Below are 19,798 nucleotides of genomic sequence, written 5' to 3' on the forward strand. Positions count from 1 at the left end.
GTGTTTTCCATTTGCTTTTTTGTAGTTGTTTGAGCCTTTGTAGTTTTCTATAATCCCATCTTCTGCTACTTTTACATGTTTTTGTAATTTTCTGATCTTTTGCCTCTTTGTAACCAAATAATTAGATCAGAATGGTTATTTGTTTTGTTTCATTTTGTAGTAACTTTGTATATTTATGATAATTGAGTTAGTTATTTTGTTGTTTTGGTTTCCATTGTGCATGCCCTTTGTAGTGTTTTGTGCTCTTTGATTGTTTTTAGTCAATGTGAATGCCTTTGTAATTTCTATAATTTTGTTTCTTTGATCTTTCCAGTAATTTTGCTTGTTCCTTTAGTTTTTCTGATCATTATGCTTATTTAAAAATTGATTTCCAACCTTTTGTAGTTGTTTTGTTCTTTTTGTAGTAACTGTCTTTGTAATTTTGTCCGTCACTTGGTTTGTTCTTGAAGTTGTTTTCTTTATAGTCACTTTGTCTGTTTGTGGTTGTTTTGTGGTTGCTTTGTGGTCATTCTGCATATATTTGCAGTCAGTGTTTGTAGTGGTTTGACTCATTTTCTAATGTGAAGTGTGAACAATAACATTTACCAGAGGCACAGGGTTCAGAGGCCCAATTACAGGTTTGAAGCCCAGAAGACCTCGTTCCTGATGCAAACGTCCTTGAGATTTCCACTAATGCTTCCTTTTTTGGCCTGCTGCTGTTTCTGACCTCCATCATGAAAGTCACACATACTTAATATATTCAAAAATGCTGGTACCTAATTACACTTTATGCATAATGAGGAGGGTGGGTGCGATGAAAGGCCAGAGTCGGAACCATTTCAGGAAAAATAATTCATGCTGTCTGCTTGTTGACTCATTCTGTTCTACCACAATAACTCCAGCCCCCACCCCAGTGATGGCTAATTGTTCAAGATGTGCTATCAATGGGGCAGGAGAGAGGTCTGGGTGTTACCAGGCGGTGGCCTCTCTTCTGCTCATCTTTGATGAAGGGTTCTTTTGTTGGAAATGTAATTCCTTCGCCCGCATGGTTGTTTTCATTGTATTCAAGAGCTTCCCTTAACGACGCCCAACGTTGCAGCTTGCCAACCTCTTCCACTACGTTCCTATGGTAACAAGTAAGAGTGAGTGCGTCTGGGAGATGACTGATTGTGTTTGTGTGTGTTCATTACGGTGGTGTGGCTTATTTTTACATAATGAATCAATTATTGAGGCTGTGCAGCAAGCTCGTCTGAATAATTGCAAACCAAAAAAAAAGAAAAAAAACCTTCTACACAAAACATGTAATACGTACTTCCTTGGAAAAGGTGCAACACTGTGTTGTAACACTGTATGTGTGTGGACGGGAGATGATGTATAATGGGACATCCAACTGATATCATTCGCCTGCCAATCTGCACCCTGCTCGCCAAACCCAGCCTCCATAATTGCTTTATTGAGGCGAGTCATGGCAGCTACAGTGTCTCTATTTACACACAGCCCACAGTATAGAGGAAAGTGCTCTACCGCCCCCTGCTGCCCAATGCAGGCCTTGCATTCCAGCAAAACGAGGGTTCATGGACACCAAGTAATAAAAGCCTAAAGACAAAGAAACGCAGAGCAGATGTCACTGTAGTAAATTCTCAAATACAAATAATGCTTAAAAATGCTAATAAAAAAATACTCAACAAATGTGTTTAAACTTAATAATCATCAAGAAAATCCAGACAGATAAAGCAGTTTTTTTAAATTTAATTTCACATAATATCTGACTAAATGATTTGGTCATGTGAGACAGGCTGACATCTGTCGATGTTTGTCTATGTTTTGTCTTTAATTAAGATGTGAAGGGGGGTAACTAAGACTTATCCCCACTGCTATGAGAAGAGAGTCTGGATTGCTGTTTAAAGGCCTAATTATTAACCCATCCATAAACAAAGAGGAAGCTTCACCATAGAAACAGAGAGAAAAAGCAAAAACACATGATGAAAATGAGATATGTAATCAGTACTGTATAATTTATTTCTATGGTTCTAATCATTAGCTGCTCAAATGAAAACTCACAGTGTCAGTATCAAACAACAATCATTGCATCTGTAACAATAACAAGATAAATATAGACTTCAGTGTTGGAGAGGGTTTGTGAAGAGAAAACTACTCCCCCTTGTGGTCAGTGATTAAAGTACATCCGTTCATGATTCCTACTAGATTGCCTGAAATTTACAAGAGTGTCTTTGAATTTAATTATCCCTTCTTTTATTTTCTTATTGAACAGCAGACTAGGGACTGAGGGGCTGATGGCTTTAATGCAGGAGTCCTCGAATATGTAAAGAACATCTTCAAACTGGAAACAGAAAGCACCACAGATCTGATTTAGTAGGTATTTATCCGGCAGCCCCACCTCATGGTAAAATATCTTATGAACTCTTAAGATTAATTGCCAAGACTCAAACAAAGTTTTCAGTTTCTGGATGGCTTTCTGGACTCCTGAGGTCACCTTGGAGCGTTGCTGCTCAGTCAACGATATTTGCATGAGGTCAGTTTCTACAACATACCTGACAGATAAGTCAGTGCCCGCAAAGCATCTGTCCAACTCCTTCTTGTGAAATGTTTTGATGTATCTGAATATGTAAGAGTCAACCCAGATATCATCCTGACCTTCCGGACCGACTGCGCACGCCATTGCGGGACCTTCAGTATATCTCTCCAAGGTTTTTGAGATACCTTTAAGTTCAGTCTGGAGGAGCTTACTTCTGTCTGCTGAGCTGCTCGGATTCTTCAAACAGCTCATGCTGCTCTGGTGAGACCCCAGATCACCCTCTCTTCTAATCTCTGTGGCTGAAATCTTGCCTGCTCTGGGATGTTTTTGTGAGGCACCGTCATTATAAGGCTCTGTTGTTGATATTGCATCTGGTTGAGGAAGGCCCGATAAGGCAGATGCTTTGATTTCCTTCTCGACCACTTGTATGTGGTTGGCCTTTCTTTGTTCTGTTGGCTGAACTTCCAGTTTGTCCTTTCCATTGATGCTTGCTTTCAAAATCCTCCCTCGAGCCAAACTCTCAGAGGAAACTTTTTGCCTCAAGGAGGCGTTTTGAGTCTTTGAGAGCAGTCTTTGGATTTCACTTGCCTCACCTGGGCTCTGCAGCAATGTTGATAAGCTGCTTGCGGGTTCCCTCTTAGAGCTGCTGTGGCTTACAGAGTCGACATACTTGTGATGAGATATTAACCTCGTATTATGACTGCTTTCTCTTGGGTTAATACCAGCGGTTTGGACTGTGACTGCAGATTGAAGCTCATCGGCTCTGCGAATGAGGTCCCCTCTCAGGGCTTGGACAGCTGCAAAAGGCCCCTCAATGAAGGCTTTCCTCTGCTGGGGCACAGGACGAAAACGCAGCGATCTGTGAGCTGACCGCAGGCTCTCAATCACCAAGTCCCGATTGCCACCGAATATGGAAAGATCAACCGTAGCACTTGGGACGTAGAAAAACACCTGCACCACAGGAACATGCTTGAATTAGCAACTTTTATTTTGCGATCAAAAGCTTGTCAAAAGCAAGCGACTTAAGTTGGCATGGTGTTTTAAAATCACACCGATACCTACATCTGTGCTGAAGGGAAACACAGTGAGGACGAAGTCTTCAGGAAACTGGCTGTCTGTCATGATATGCTGCTTCTTTTCCACCACCCTCGCTGCATCTGCCAAAAGTTAGCACAGTTTTGCTGTGGTCTCTACCCAGGTCATTGTTATAATGATGCCCCATGAACCCAAAGCTAGCACACTTTTTTTTGTCATGCAGAGTGCACAGAGCTCGATTCGACTCATTAATTACCAGTCTAATGTTAGCTTTTATATAACAGTACATCACTTTGATAATATCAGATTAATCCATTCATCAGTTAGGCACACATCCAAGCTGCAGATCATACAAAAATCAAATGTTTCATTCATACATTACCCTTTCCACTCAGCATAATGTAAAAGTGGTTCTCAGGGGAAACTGAAATTGGTTCCCATGGGTACCAATTATAATGAAAAATAGCAGATATGTTTGACAATGACGAAACAGTTTGTGTAAGCCCTTTAGGTATTTTCAATTCCACATGGATACGGTGGCCTTAGTTTGTCTCTTTCATTTTTTTATTACATTCACAGAGCTCCAGAAATAAGCCTCCTATTTTAAAAGAACAGAAAAATATTAAAACTCATAAAGCAGACTGTATTTTCTGACTAAGGTAACTGGAACTCTGCACCAATCAGGGAGAGCTATTTTAATTTCAAATAATCCCGTTGTACAGTAAACAATACACCCGGTTTTAGAGTTAAACAACACCCTGTATGTTATGCAGCATTGATAATGTGTCTGAACTGAAATAAACTTCATATTTTTGATAGAAGACAGTACATACAGATCCAACTTTACGTTGTTTTTAGGCCTTTATTGTAATAAAATATCTGTAAGCATGAGTGTTGTCACAACACTATGAAGTTTTAAGGTGTTGTTTGCTACATTAGTTTTTATTTTAGAACTGTGAACACAAAAATCATAAATTGAAGTAAACTGGGACTGCTTTTCTTTCTTTTTTTTTTTGGTAGAGTTGGGCCGAATCCAAAGTGCTTTAGAGACAGGCACATTTACATGCGGTGACTTATTGTGAAAAGTAAAAATCACAGTGAGCGGTCATTAAAATGTGTTCATTGTTTACAAACTGATGATGAGTCATCTCATAAATCATCATACAGCCTTGATAGGCTGAAAGTGTCGGCGACTGGCCCTGGGTTTACTTGGAATCGGACTGAAAACAAAATTTGAAGTATTGTAGTAACATTTAGCTTAAATTAGCGAAGAGTGGACAACTTTAAAGAGCAGCTTTTTTGGACAACTTTATTTAACTGACTGAGCGCTTGAAGAACTGCTCATAAGTAGATTAGCTTTTATGTGGTTGGAAGGGGACACCCTCAAAAACTGCTTGTTGTCATTAACGTATTTATTTAAGCACGCACAGCTTTACACACTATCAGTAGCAACATGTTAGCCTATAGCCTGCCTTTAGCCACCACCTACTAATTTACCTTTTGCCTTTACAAACGTGACAAACGCAACTCCGTCCATGTTGGTGGGATATTTGACCTTTTCGACGTCTCCTCCGTCACTCTTCCGGGTACTTTGGAAGTGAATGGTCAGCTTATCAGTTATCCTGCCGGGGGGCAACACATTGGGAACACCGGAGACAACCACCGTCCTGCCGTTCTCCCAGGTGTCGGTCTCCATTACCCTTTTGTTACGCTACATTAGCACTGAAGCGTCGACATAACGGTTACTCCCGCGTTTTTCGGCCACACTAAACACGCCTGTCATTAATATGTAACCACTAAACCAGTTTTCTGTTAAGTTTCACTTTCACTCCTCGTTAATTCCCTACCGCTTTCACAATGCAGTAACGAGCTTTATCCACTAGGTGTCTCTGTTTCACTACATCCCAGGCTGAGAGGAGCGTTCGTTCAAAATGGCTCATTTATGCAGCTGGAAATGAGGTTGCCGAGCAGAGCAAACATCTCTGCAGTGCCCAAAAGGCACAGATACAAACCTCATGGAAACATCTTCCACAGAGTTGCCTCATCTGTTGCTCTTCTCTCCCATACCGAAGCGACATCTTGCTCCAAGGAAACATTTCAATTAGACCTTGAAATTGCTGACTGCAGCTAACTGCTCATATTTTAGCTTGGTGGAAAAAGTCAACACTTGTGGTGCAAACATTTATTAGAATCTAATTTTTAAAAAATGAAAGAAAAGAAGAAAAGCCACGCAATACACAGAACACCTCTCATGAGTCACACAAACAGAAATCCAAACAAATTAAGCCAAGTAGTGACAAACTCGATTGTATTATTCTTGTGCATATAAACATTTTAATATATAAAACAAAGTGGCCTGGTCGAGTGCAAACAAACAGGTATTAAGGGTTAATAAAAGAGAAATCCAGGCTCTGTCCGATACCAGTCAAATCTCCACCTCTGATCATCACTTCAGTGCAAATGCAACATTCACGGTGTTTAATGGTGACTTTAAATAATTCAGGTAGTTTATCTGTGATTCAGTGTTTCTTCTTGTACAAATGCTGCTACGTGCCGTTCTAGAACCTTTAAACACCCAACGTGACACATTCAGTTCAATTTAAAAATAATTATATCATCTAATTTTCAAAAAGTGGCAAGAAAAAAAATAATAATTTGGTACTGAAACAGCCGCAGTAGACACACTAATGTGATAGCTGGCAAACAGACCCCAAAAGTCTCCAAACACTTTGACTTTAGAACAGCAAACTGGAGTTTTAGAATAGAAGTGGGGCGCTGAGCGGAGCTCTGCAGCTACGGACAAATTTTACAAACCGGTGCTCGGTTTCCACCCTGCACAGACCTGTTGGCCGAAAAAAAAAGGAAAAAAGTTAAAAGAAACTAAAACAAAATAAAAATGAACATTCATTCTTCAGACATTTGATGTTTCGATTTGGACAGCGTCTGGGAGACAGTCCAGACTGAGGCAGCAGAGGCAGGTGGTTGGATGTGCGTTCCATGTGTGCCGCTCCGAGATCTTAGCAGCTATGAGCCAGTCCTGTCTGAGTCGCACAGCTCCCCTTTGTGTCCGCTGCTGGTTCTGAGTTTAAAGGCGGCCCAGGGGCCTGCGGGGCGGAACACGGCGCTTGGGGTGGTGTGTCTGGAGGGGAGCATGGCAAAGATAGGGCGCGACGAGGCCAGGTCTCTGCCGGGAGCGCCTCGGGTCGAGTTGCACAACCGTGGCTGCTGGTCCGACAGCCGGCGGATCGATTCGCCCCCTTTGTACATCTCTGCCAGGAGGTGGTGGGAGTCTGTACAGCTGATCCCCTCCGGAGGATGTGTCACGTCCAGGATCTGACTGCTCACTGCAGACGCACACAGACAGACAGCGCTGTGAGCAGTGGAGCCAGTAAATAAAACAACTGTCATGGGTGAGCAGAGGGGGGGAAACAAACAAAAAAAACGACAACAACATCAGACCTTCACCATCGGGAGGCTTCAAATAAAATGCTGCTGTCAGCTTTAAAGCTTTGAGTTGGAAGGACAGTCAGATCTATGTGTCTGGTTATAATTTACTGGATTTTTTTTAACACTTTCTTTAAAAGGAAAAGGCCCATCTCTCAGTCTTAATTCCTCTGTAAAAGAAGCTGCGTATGAGCCCCAGTCCTTGTTGATTGCCCCTAGTGGGATTGTTGACTAAAGCGCCTGAATAATGAAGGGGGGGAGAAAAAAAAATTCTCAGCACCTGCAAAAAATACAGCGCGATATTTGAAATAATCAGCACATTTGTGTCAGTGTTAATACTGCCGGGACTGCAGGTTCCACTGCCAGGTGTGATTTCTGCCCCGTCTGGAAATTATTTCTGCTTACATTCACAAACAGACGCTTTCTCCACAGATACGGAGCACAGCAAGCAGATTTTGACAGAATAAAAAAGGTGATGTTACTCCACTTAATCTGGCAAAGAGACTACACAGCAGCTGGATTTATCTGGTGATGAATCTCAGCACGGGTTTCTGATAAACACCTAAAGGCTGACATTCCAGCCAGCGTGCGTGTTTTTACAAACTGCTGGCCTGAATTTCTTTGCTAAAGCAAAAAGAAGAAAAAAAAGAAAAACACTACATAATATTCTGGACTAGGATTTGGAGCTTCTTCTGTGTTGAAGAGGTCAAATCTCGGTCAGAGCCTGCTGCTAACTCGAGGTTCACTAAGCTTAAGCCTCCCTCTGGTCTTCCTATTACCTGCTTCACCTACACTGAGATCTGAAGAGACTGATTTTCTGCCGGCCTTCCTCCCATGACCGCCACGCCAAACCCCCAGAGGAACCTGAGGAGACGGAAGATGCCAGTAAGGTAGGTGTGCTTGTGGGCGGCAGGACAAGGAAATAGCAGTCAAAAGCAGAAAACCAGTACTACCTGATGTTTGGCCATCATGTGTGCAGTGTGGATCAACGGAGGTCTGATGGAGGGTTTGTACTGCAAAGGCTGGCCCAGTAAAGAGTAGTGCGCTTCACCTGGTAATGAGAGTCAAAACAACCTTTTCAAATATCAGTCTGTGGTCATTTAAATCACTTTAGAACCTAACTGCAGCTACATAGACAGTAGCTAACTAAAGTACTCGACAATCAATGATTAAAATATAAACGCCAAGTATAGCTGCCAGTTTAAACAAATGATATGACATTTATTAATTCCTGTGTGCTAGAACCCATTTAAAAACAAGCACGCTTTAACATTGTTCATGGCAAGCAGGAAGTTGGGAAGTTAGCTCCTGCTTAAACTACTTTGCAGCATGCTTTTCAAGCAATTTAGTGCAATTTGTCCCTTAATGTTAAATCTTAGGTTAGACATCTTTTACAAGCACAGCTGAAGTTACTGTCGTATTTAAAGTTGCTGCATAGACCCTCAAGTGTTCTCCAATGCACTGACTCCTTCATTTAGCATCAGGAAATGATGCCCCTCAGCAGGGTTAGTTTAAAACACATGATCATGCTCTTCACTCCAATCTTAAAACCTCAGGAACATCAGTACATAAGCAAAGGCTTGTGAATATGGAAGGTTTTATTCATCCAGATAAGAGATGCTTCAACTGTACATTTTTTGATGTTGAATGTATTCATGCGCCATTGCACTGCACAGTCACTGAGTTTTGAGGATGCCATGTTTGTAAGCATGTACTGCAATACTACTGCGCGTCTCTGACCTTGTCCACTGTGGCAGAAGGCTGTAGGGAGCTGCGGGTGGTGGGCCATGACAGGGATGGGTGAGATGCCTGATGGGAGGCCCTTGACGCTGGGCGGCTGGCCTGGCGAGGGAGTGAGTGCCGGAGACGAGGGCAGGCTGCTCTACATACAACACACCGATGATGCAGAGAGGGGAAACCGGGAGGAAACACAAACACTTTCATTCAAAAAAAGAAAAAAAAAGAAAAAAAGCAACTCTGGCCATTTCTTCCTTTCACAAAGTCATTCTGTGGTTCAAGTCATTGCTTTAATGTACCATTCTATCCACATTAGTCCCACTAATGTACCATTACACCCTAATGCCGAGGACTATTTTCTCCTCATTTTCAGGTTTCGGCAGCACTCACTTCATTTGCAGAGCCTATTTACTACGACATTTAACCTGCCTGGAACAGCAGGCAAGCTGAGTCTGGCTCAAGGCGACAATTCTCACGCAACTGTCAGACTCGCACAAACAAACTAAATTGCCTTTCAAATTGCTTTCTTGTGACCGTCTTAACTTTCTGACACGTAAAGTATGGTCCTATGTAGAAAACATCAGCTGAACAAATTTACAACTGAATTCAAAATTATTTGGAAGTTGCTCCCGTCAAATGAAAACCTCTGGGTCGCCGAGCTAATTAAATGGTTTCAAAGGAGAAACTACGGTCTGAAAGGCACCGCTGTTCTTCTGTGATTGCCTGATCGATGCGCCTGGGCAGCGTTTGTACCTGGGTGTTGTCCGGAGGCGGAGGGAGCTCGGCGGGCCTGCGGTTGCGTTGGTGCTCGGGCCCAAGTGTTTGTGGCTGAGTGGTTTCCTCTGGCAGGGGGAGGGGCCCGGGGCTGCTGGCAGGGGGCTGCTGTCATTTGCAGCATCACCATGCCGCTGCTGGGGGCCGGGGGTAACAACCCTGCACGCAGACAGAAATGGAAAGGTTGAAGCAGTGTTTGTGTCGACAAGAGGCAAATCAGGTCAGCAAAAAAAAAAAAAAAAAATCCACTTATTTAATTCATCACATCAGCTCATCATTTATGCACCAAAGTAAATGTGTTTTTGCCCCAAAGCTGCGTTTCAGCACTTTTGTTCAGCTACACACCTCATCAGGGAAAACACTGCTCCTACACCGTTAGCCTCTCAGCAATTACGTCTTAAGTGCCTCGACTATAAGGGCACATTGGAATTGGCAATCAGAGAGTCCATTCCCTATTCCTGCTAAATCCTCTGCAATGATCCAGGAAATCCAATTATCTAATTATTTTGTGGCACATGAACATGACTTTTAAAACAAAACTAAAAAATTTATAAAATAAATCAGCGCCCCGAACATACATTATACCGCCATCTAATTAACTTCTGTTTACATGAAGCTCATATAAGGCGCAAATCATACACAAACTTTGCAAAGCTGATGCTGGTGTCCATTTAGGAAATAAAACCTCGTAACACTAGCAAGGACGATGGATATTTGGACTTAATTTGTAGATTATTTCTGGCCCCGGCCTAGCCAATTAAAAGTGTTTACTGGTCACGCTGTAGGTAAGGCCGTTGTGAGACCTTCATCTGACCTCATTACTGGAAGAGCTAGAAATGATGGCTCCCCCTCCACTGTGCTCCCATAATAATCAGACATGAATAATAAAGGTCATTAGTAAGGAGACTGCCCCACCTGGGCCTCTGGACAACAATTCATGTCCAAAGAGACGGAAAACAGACATGAAAAGATGCGTTATTGTAGCTTTGTAAGGCACGAGTCCACTTTATCTTTATTTATCTTTTAATGCCACTAAGGTAAGCTGGGAGACAAATTCCTAGGGTTTTTAGAAGTAGAATGGGAGGCAGAGTCTTCAGCTTTCAAGCCGCTCTTCTGTGGAACCAGTATGGATTCAGGAGACAGAAACCCTCTCTGCTTATAAGATCAGGCTTAAAAGATTCTTTTTTCCCAAAGCATAGTTAGGTTTGGATGGGGTGACCCTGAATCCTCCCTTAGGTACGCCGCAATAGGTCTAGGCTGCTGGGGGCGTGACGACCAGGGTTCACAGCAACTTTAAGTGACACTGGGTCAAATAGGTGGATTCTGAGTAAAGTTTTCTTCAAATGCAGCTACCACAGAGAGAGCCATATCACTGGTGGTAAATACATTAGAGGGTTACCGAGGCAACCGGAATCTGGAATGTCCACTAGCAACCAGCTATCATCTACAAAGCGATGCATGATCAGCGAATCGCTGTGTAAACACCCCTGAACCATGAAGATAACCGTAGTTGATTAGCACAGTTGCAGCTAAAGCACTCGACAAACACTTTAGGACCGGCTTTCATCCTCACTTCATTTCAAATGCATAAAAGGTGGAACATTTAGTAAATACTACAATCTTCTTCTGTACTGAATCGCACAATGAAACAAACAGTCCCGCTTCAAGACCGTAAAAAAATACATTGGGAAATACATTTTTACAACGTAAACAACGTACCTCAGTAGAAAAATATGGCAAATTTAAAAAAATAAATAAATAAAAATAACGATCAATATTTATGTTTTGTTTATTAAAAAAAATAGACCCTTGTGAGCGCTGGTATAAAATCGGATAAATATCGACCACATTTTCTTATCAGACGGGCTACGCTGTCTACCATCATCAGTTTATACAGACACATCTGTGTGTTTGATTGAATGGGAAATACTTTGAAAGTTAAATGACAAAAGTTCTATAGGTTTGAGAAGCGGGTTATGAAGCAAAATATTAAAGAGTAATATTATCAAAGCCTGACTATGAAAAAATAAAGAGTTATCATTTAAGAGTAGGACCAACTGGGAAATAAGACATATTTGTGCTTATGTCAGAGACCCTCTATAACCACTGGAGCACCGCAATGGCAATACCAACAACTTCTTCTGATGAGTCGTGACATCAGTCATTTCTTACTTTATTGTTTTCTTTTTTTTTTGTCTCAATGCAGTCGTTGATGTCAGCTTAACATTTGCAGTGGTTGACCTAATCACTGTTTAATCTTCATCCAGCTCTGGAGGAAGAGGGACATGAGCAAATCACTTTTACTTATTCAAACTCCAGGGACCTCCCATCACAGGGCCTCGCGCTTTTTCATTTCAAAAATCCAGAGTGTAAATCTAATCATGCATCTGCCGCACATACAAAGGTAAAGTAAACTCAGGGAAGATTATTTCATTATGAAGCGCAGGCTGTGGCTACAGAGGAACCCGGTCTGCGGTTATTGACACTGAAAGATGAGCAAAATAAAGAATGTCAGAGCGCTGGCAGTGATGGGGAATCTCCAGGGCAGCTAATGTCAGAAAAAAGCGAATATTCTCACTTTACTGCGTGATCCTACTGTAGATCACCGTGTGTTTCTATCTGGACCTGTGAACAGGCTGCATGCCAGCCTCAGAGGGGAGCGTACCTGCGTACTGCTGGCCCGGGTGCTGCTGGGAGACGCAGGGGGACGAGGTCTGAGGAAACTGGAGCTGCTCCATCATCGGTGTGGGCAGGAAACTCACTGTTGAACTGAGGATGAAAACACACACGGGGATGTTCAAAATCATAGATTTCTGGAGGCTAAAACTATTTTAAAATGAGAGCGGATTTTGGCGAGTGAGTGAAATTTGAAATGTTTATCATCTAATGACCACACTTAAAATAATTCAAGCTCCAAGTATGAGTGAATAAACCAGAAGGTGCCACTGGATCAAGTCTGTAAGTGTTTTAATTTATCAAATCATCAATGAACGGCTACTGGAAGTCCACTACGCTGCTGACACCCAGGACTTGAGTTTAGAGAAAGTTTAAAAACCACCTCTAAGCCTCCACAGACGTACACCTTCAGGAGATCTGAGGTGGGGGTATTAAAAAAAAGAAGAAAAAAAAAAGAAGAAACTGGAAAGTAGGCGCTCTGCTCTGTAAGCAACCTGCCTGCAGGGACTCGTCTCCAGCTGGTGAAAAAGCGGGCTGCAGGTGGACGGTCGGTCCTCGTGGGAGCAGACTGAGCCGTTCCAACACTGCCACATAAATCATTCCCGCACTGACTGCCCTACTAAAGCAGCCTCATTTTACAGCTGGGACGATGAGAAAGTGACCTCTCCTCACACGCGTGCATCTCTGCATTGTTCTTCTGCGGGTGACGACTGCGTACATGGCCGCGCTTGCCTCTGCTGTTTGTTACGTATGCGCAGTCCCAGTGGTGCTCCTCTCGCCAGTATCCAGATTGATTGGGCCCACGGAGGTAGAAACTAATTACATGTTTTGCTTTCTGTGAGCTAGTTCTATCAATCAGCTATAATGAGAGGCTCCACACTACTCCGCAGCAGCCGAGTAATGACAAGAAAATGGCAAAACCTAACTTCTTTTTTTTTCCTTTCCCTCCACAGTGAACAAAGATGACCTTGGCTCAGAGGCGCTTTGGGGATTCACTCATCAACCCCGTTTGGTCTAGAAATAAGAGGCACCTTCAAGCACCTGCAAATCATTTTCTGGGACAAAGAACATCTACAGTCGGGCTAATTTCTTCCATCTAAATCTGATTAACAACTTCGATTTAAAACGAGTCATTAGGACGGGATGAACATAAATCAGAGGCACTTTGTTATCAGTGTAAACATTTAGGTAATAATTACAACTTCACCTTGATACTAATAATTTATCAGTGTAAACTTTGTGGCTTTGAAGCAGTTACACACAGACCCACATATCTGATATATCTATATATGTGTGTAGAGTATTGGTGTTCATACAAATAGTGGACTTGGAAAGTTTATTTTCAGTGCAGTTAAACAAGTCATTTCAAATCAGCACTGTGACGTTTGTCCGCCTGGGAGCAGTAGTGAGTTGATGTTCTGTTAGTATGCATGAATCCTCCCTTTACCCCAAAAATCTAACAATACATGACCGCAGGATTTTATTTATTTATTTCATATGAGGGATCGCAGCATCGGATGCCCAACGGGTAAGCCATTCAAAATGAGAATGTGACTAACAGCTGCTCTCCTGCTGAGCTGTATCTGATTCGAGAAACGCCTAGCACACGAGCTTAAAAAGGAAACCAAGATGGTGACTTTCACATTTTCTCCTTTAATATAAAAAGCTAAATGTATTTACTGCGAAACGGATGATCGCCCATAATTTGGATAAAAGAATTTCAACCTCAGCCTTTTCCCAAGGAGGGGTGGGAGGACAAATCACACGCTGTGTGTTTTGGCAAAACTGTGTCTTCACAAATTCATTAAACAGAAAAAATTGGGAGAATTTGTCATAGAAAAAAAGCCCCCCGAGTAATTAGTGTCCAGGGACTCAATACCAGCATCAAATATCCTTTTTTTGATGGGCACATAAGAAAAACCAGTAGTGAACGAGCTAAAGTAGAAATCTGGGAATCATTATGGATTCTTTTTAGATCCATAATGAACAGACAAGCAAATGAAAAGGTTTAATACGGGGTCCTGTATGGACACAAAAGACTATTTCAGTCTACCTCCTAGCTGCTCCTAACTGATCACATCCTTTCAACCATCTGAGAAATTCTGGGCCGACACGACACATATGTTTAAGATGATAACTATTATTATCAATATTATGGCCGCATTCTTAGTTTTACACAATGAGGAAAAAAAAGAAAGTTCATTGTGTTTGAAACAATAGCGTGCAGGATGTCACAGATGTAGATCCGTACCTCATGGTGGTGTGCTGGTTAGGAGGCAGCAGGCTGTAGCAGGGCTGCATGCCAGCGACAGCCACTGCCCCCTGTCCCGGCTGGCAGGACACAAACACTGGCTGCTGGTACGTCTGCTGTGGAACAGAAACCTGCTACAGGGGGAAAAGAAAGAAAAATAAGCAAGTGTCAACAATTCAAAAAATAAACTCAACTTTTTCAATGGCTGCACTGTTTTTACATTCTTTAGCAGAAATTTTAAAACTCAGAGCCATATTTTCATATTTCCTTATGTCAAATAAAGACCAACAAAAGGCCTCGAGCGAGGCACGTTTCATTCATAACAGCGCTCTTATTAATCTAGCTGAGGGAGCTCACAGAGGCGTCCCATCATCAAAGTACCTGATAAGACTGCATTGGAGGGTACTGGACCATCATGCCTTGCATCTGGTTGCCCATATTGCTTTGCTGGTTGCCAGTGAGAGCGAGGTTGGGTGTTGGCTGCACGCCCACTACTGTCTGGTAGCTGGACGCTGGGTTTGGCATCACGGCTTGGTGCACTGAGGCAAAATGAGAAAAGGCACAACGCTGTGACCGAATGAAAAGAGACCCCTGATGGATACGCTGCGATAACAAACCGCCAAAAGTGCAATTAAGGATTCGTGATTTCGGTGTAGCGCGGCGGGAGAGGACACTCAGGAAAAAAGCCAAGGCTATCACGATTTCACAAGACAACTGTTCAACATTTTATTGATTTTCAAAGGGTATTTGTTTCTTAAAACAATCCCAACAATGAGCACAGAACCTCCATCAAGCTGAGAACAATAGAAGAGTGTGAGGGGAGTTGAGCTGTTAAAGCTAAAGCAGGTCTGGAATAAATGAGAAAGTCAATATATCTGATTTAGCCTGCAGTGGCCTAAACCTGCAACTGGAGTAGACGAGACACTCCTCTGATGAAGGTAAAATACAAAAACATTGTCACTTTAATGAGATTTCTTCTTCCTACGATACCTTTTTGTTTTTTAAATTTAGAGAGGGCCAAATACAAGGACACACACGAGATGACACAAAGTCACGCAGGCAGGTCCGACCATTCTCCAAACGCCCTAAAATGGCGATGCCTGCACCTAACCCCAGGCTGTGTGTGTGTGAGGGTGTGTGTGAGGGTGGGGGGGGAACTCAGACACTTAAATGTCAAGGTGACAAAAAGACATTTGAAAATACCGTCCCTTGTGACACACATGCACGGTAATCCGAGTGACTAAGGAGACGATGTCCTTTTGTGAAGGTGTCTTTACAGTCTGCCGCCCTGGGAGAAAAGTACGACGAGACAATGAGAGCGCTCGGCGAGGAACGGAGCAGGGAGGACTATTTTTATCCTCCCTCGCCTCCCACCTTCACTTACAAACCAAGCATGAAATGACCGTAATATCAAAAGCACCCGATTTTTATTCCACTCCAGCAGGGAGCGACGAGGGGACGGTTCTGACTTCTTTCCTTCCATCAGACACAGATAATGACCGACTGTCCTGATTGTTGTGCAAGCGTGGCTGACCATCCTGACGGACTTGTTCGGCTTTCGGGATTAAAGCCATGAGGGAGGAGAAGTTTCTACTTTGTATACACACACTCCTCGTTCTTCTTTGAGGACTGGATTTGCAGATTTCGCTTTAAACCTGTCCTCTGCTGAGGTGCTCGCACAGTCTAACGGCGACGACGTGAGAGGGCTGGAAAAGAGACCGGTTCACTGTGAGATTCATAGAGGCCTCTCAGACAGCGTCCCGGCCCCGCATCCCGTCTCTCAGGCTCCAGATTCTTCTTTCTTTGTCAAAAATCATACAGAGCTGAGGAGAAGGACCTCTAGCAGGAAACTACCCATGAAAGCATGCTGACTCTCTGTTCCTGCCATTTCTGATCATTCACAAAACAAAAACGTCTCATCCTTGACCTAGTGAGAAAATGTTTTTCCCCGTGACGTATCACAACTAAACATATACTCCTACTCCTTCCATGTAAAACACACAGGTGATCAGTTATATTAACCTTAAGATGAAGTGAAAGTACTGAGGGTTTAACCTCTGAGAGTCACTGATGTTCTCGAGCCATCTGTCATTAAAACTTTCATGTTTCCATTTCCATAAACTAACAAGCAGGCTGGCAGCAAGACTTTCCCCCATCGTACTGGAAGCCCTAGACTGCACCATCATCACTGCAAGAAAAACCCTGACTGGTAAATGTGTCACCTGAAATTGCTTGTACTCTAAGAGAACTGTAGACCAGTGAAAACTGCCTGCTTGATTTGAACACAGTAAATTGTTCCACCCTGCGTGTGGCTTGGTCACAGGGGATCCCCTGTTCAGACAGTTTGCTTATGTTACATCAGGGGAAAAGAAAACAGGCCCACATACAAAAAGGTGTAAAGACTTGAAATGATGCTTGAAATTCTCTCTTTAAAGGAGCTTCTAGCTACATTTCGGACAATAAGTTCCTGTTAATTGATTGCAGCTATCGATAAGAGGGACACTTGATCAGATTGATCAGGCAGCTATTAATGCAAGTAACATGAGAGTGTTACTGAATGACTGACTGCTTTTTCACCCATTTTCAGTGCAGTCCTGATACATGAATATTTTCAGCTATGCAGACTGGACTGGGTTGTTGATTTTTTATTTATTAAACCACTAATCTATAAATCATTCAAGTATAAGAAAGGCACAGCAGGACAGAGGTACAAACACAGTGGAGGCTCTGTCGTGGTTTGGGGCCACATTTCAGTCAGAGGTGTTTTATTTAACGTCCATTTTATTAAAATTTATGGAATTATGAAAGCAAAGAGTACAGTCAGATTTTGACTGCCCATGCAATACCAATTGAAAGCACAGAAAAGCACGATGCATCACTATCAGTCATGGATTGGCCTCCCCAGACCTCAGCTTTACTAAAACTGTGTGGGATCCTCTCGACAGTGAACAGAATGAAACCGGGACTACTTTAATAACAAGAAAGCTTCCATAAGAGAGCTCAGACTGTGCTGAAGAATAAAGGTGACCATGACAAGTACTGACTAGCAAGGTTGTTAGAATTGCACAAACTCAGTTTTTGTCATATATTGTCCATTTATGTTTCCATAAATTGCTACACCTATATCCAATTTTCCCAGTAAAATACAAAGAAATGAAAGCTGGCTCAAGACTTTTGCACAGTACTGACTATCAGTACTCAAGGGGAAAAAAGGCCAATGCAATTAGTCAATATTTATTTGTTCTGCCATATCAGATTTGCACTGGTTACATGTTTGAATGGAGAAATGTTGAACACATTTGTTTTAAAAATAGAGATCTATTATATTTTATATAATTTGGTTTGGTATCAGTTGTCAGACTGTCAGCAAATTGTTGGTCTGGCTTCTCTCATCAGTTCATCCCTATTCTAAACACACACGGCGACTCTGTGCTGTGCAGGAAAGCTTATTTATTTGCAATTGAAATCTGTTGAGCTTCAGATCTAAAACATTTTTTATTACTGTCACTTTGATTGAATATATAACTATATTCAATCAAAGTGACATTCTGTCTCTAGGGCTGACATTTAGTTTGTAGTAGGAGCAAGAGCAGCAAATCCTCAAAGGAGCAGCAGAAACCAAAGAAAGGTTGATGTACGACTCAAATCACAGCTGTATTCTTTCAAGAAAATATGTACTATCTTTAAAGGACATGAGCTTTATCAATTGTCTATCTAGTAGTGATATTTAATTTATATAACAATGCCTTCTAATAATTTCCTAACAGCAGTGAAGAAATAAAAGGAACACTTCAGTCCTTTCACATATATTACACGATGCTTTCTCAGAAAGAAGCTAAAGCCCTGTGGTAGTGGTGACTGTCTGATGCAATTGAGTGGAAACACTGACAGGTTCCTCTGTGGCCACTGGCTGGGCCGTCGGAGAATTTCCATTGATAACTTATTTATTGTGTGTGCAACCCACGCTGCAGTGTCTTCACCTTTAGATGCTCTTCTATGTGTGCATCTCTAATTAATGCAAAAAACAGAGGAGAAACAAGGCGCTGGAGTCATTTTTTTTTTTTTGTTTCCCGGAGAAATAATTGCTGTCCTTTGCCTTTGTAGGTCAGCTCCATTTGTCCGCTGTCTATTCCCCGCTTCCCCAGCAGGGAAGCCACATTTGCAGCTTACAGATGACAGAATAGTGCCGCAGCCACTTATGGAGACGTGTGTGCCTGATTGTACAAGTCACAACTCTGGGGCAACATTACATCCAGTTAAGTAACAGAGAGTGTGGGTGTATGTGTGTGTGTGTAGTGAGGAAAAAGCAGGAGCTAACAATCTCAATTCCTGTGGCAAAATGAAGAAAAGGGAAAAAAACGAAAGACAACAGAAACTGAATAATCTAGTGATGACTCCCGGGGAGACATCTGAACTCGTAAAAACAAACAAACAGAGGGAAGGAAGGGAGGAATATTTGTCCTTCACAGAGCCGTCTGACTGCGGCTGGCACAGCTCCCTCGTGATGAAACAGAGAAGGGCATAAAAATGCTCTCTAAGAGCTCAAAGTGAGAAGTTAACAAAGTCTATCGAGCATGACTCATGACAAAACAGCTAGGCTGAGCTTCGCTCCTAACAACACAGAGCCTCAAATTCAAGGAAAACTGTGGTTCTTATTCATTAAAACATCCTTTGATTTGCCTTCAGATCCACAGTGCGACGCTTTCAAAGCCGTGCTAATTTGTACCGTCGGTTCAGCACAGAAGAGTAGAGGTAAAAGTAGAGGGAACTGCTGCCGTTTGGTATCCCAGTGTGCAACTTTAGACTGAATTTATTATCAATCAAAGAAGACAATTTAAAACGGAGCCACGTGTGGCTGTGAGCACATCAGTGCATGTCAAAAATAATAAGGACAGAAAAAAATCAAGTCATATTTTTTCAAAGTAACAAAATTAAGTTAAGAAATTGCTCAAAACCCCTTAAACTCAGTGTAATGTTGTGACAGCGATTATATAACAGCATAATAGTGTGTGAAAGTGAGTTTTCATTTAGACGATGACCTCACTGTGTAGTCATCTACAAAGGACTCCTTACATGGAGTCAGCCATAGTTAATGAGTCAATAATTTTAGACAAAGCCATTGTGTACGTGCAGTTATTCAAAGCGCAGAGAGATGTGCACGTCAGCTTCCTTTAACATATGTTGTTATTGCAGGATGTGATTACTGGTTTATAAAAGTCTTTATGAAAATACAGTCCAAAAGTTACCCTCCTTTAAAAAGACATCCAGTGGGCTGGATCGTCTTTGGCTGGGCTGATTCTAGAGCCCGAGCCTTATATTTGACACCTAACATGTTAAACTGGGTTTAATAAATTTGATAAGTTTAT

General features: G+C 42.2%; 2 protein-coding genes across 9 annotated transcripts in view; both read right to left on the bottom strand.

Annotated features, from left to right (window-relative positions):
• Positions 1 to 1,973: 1,973 nt before the first annotated feature.
• Positions 1,974 to 6,496, bottom strand: LOC106097929 (uncharacterized). The gene is made up of 3 exons (XM_013268916.3): positions 5,048 to 6,496; positions 3,578 to 3,672; positions 1,974 to 3,466 (listed from the first exon to the last, which is right to left on the bottom strand). The coding sequence occupies exons 1-3, from the start codon at positions 5,244 to 5,246 to the stop codon at positions 2,147 to 2,149; spliced, it is 1,614 nt and encodes a 537-aa protein (XP_013124370.1). The 5' UTR covers positions 5,247 to 6,496; the 3' UTR covers positions 1,974 to 2,146.
• A 283-nt stretch (positions 6,497 to 6,779) lies between these two features.
• The window catches only part of LOC100708599 (R3H domain-containing protein 1), a 53,135-nt gene continuing 40,116 nt past the window's right edge, over positions 6,780 to 19,798 (bottom strand). For 6 of the 8 annotated variants that reach the window (XM_019351636.2, XM_025903392.1, XM_025903395.1 and 3 more), the window contains 8 exons: positions 14,814 to 14,971; positions 14,433 to 14,566; positions 12,171 to 12,274; positions 9,485 to 9,664; positions 8,735 to 8,871; positions 7,948 to 8,045; positions 7,787 to 7,858; positions 6,780 to 6,894 (listed from right to left, as the gene is read on the bottom strand). In XM_019351636.2, the coding sequence (XP_019207181.1) occupies positions 7,980 to 8,045; positions 8,735 to 8,871; positions 9,485 to 9,664; positions 12,171 to 12,274; positions 14,433 to 14,566; positions 14,814 to 14,971 (779 nt within the window). In that variant the 3' untranslated portion in view covers positions 6,780 to 6,894; positions 7,787 to 7,858; positions 7,948 to 7,979. Of the gene's footprint in view, positions 6,895 to 7,786; positions 7,859 to 7,947; positions 8,046 to 8,734; positions 8,877 to 9,484; positions 9,665 to 12,170; positions 12,275 to 14,432; positions 14,567 to 14,813; positions 14,972 to 19,798 lie in introns of all 8 variants that reach the window. The other 2 variants (XM_025903391.1, XM_025903393.1) reach the window with 2 other exon arrangements.

The sequence above is a fragment of the Oreochromis niloticus genome, linkage group LG23 (genome assembly GCF_001858045.2).
Source record: "Oreochromis niloticus isolate F11D_XX linkage group LG23, O_niloticus_UMD_NMBU, whole genome shotgun sequence".
Lineage (NCBI taxonomy): Eukaryota > Metazoa > Chordata > Actinopteri > Cichliformes > Cichlidae > Oreochromis > Oreochromis niloticus.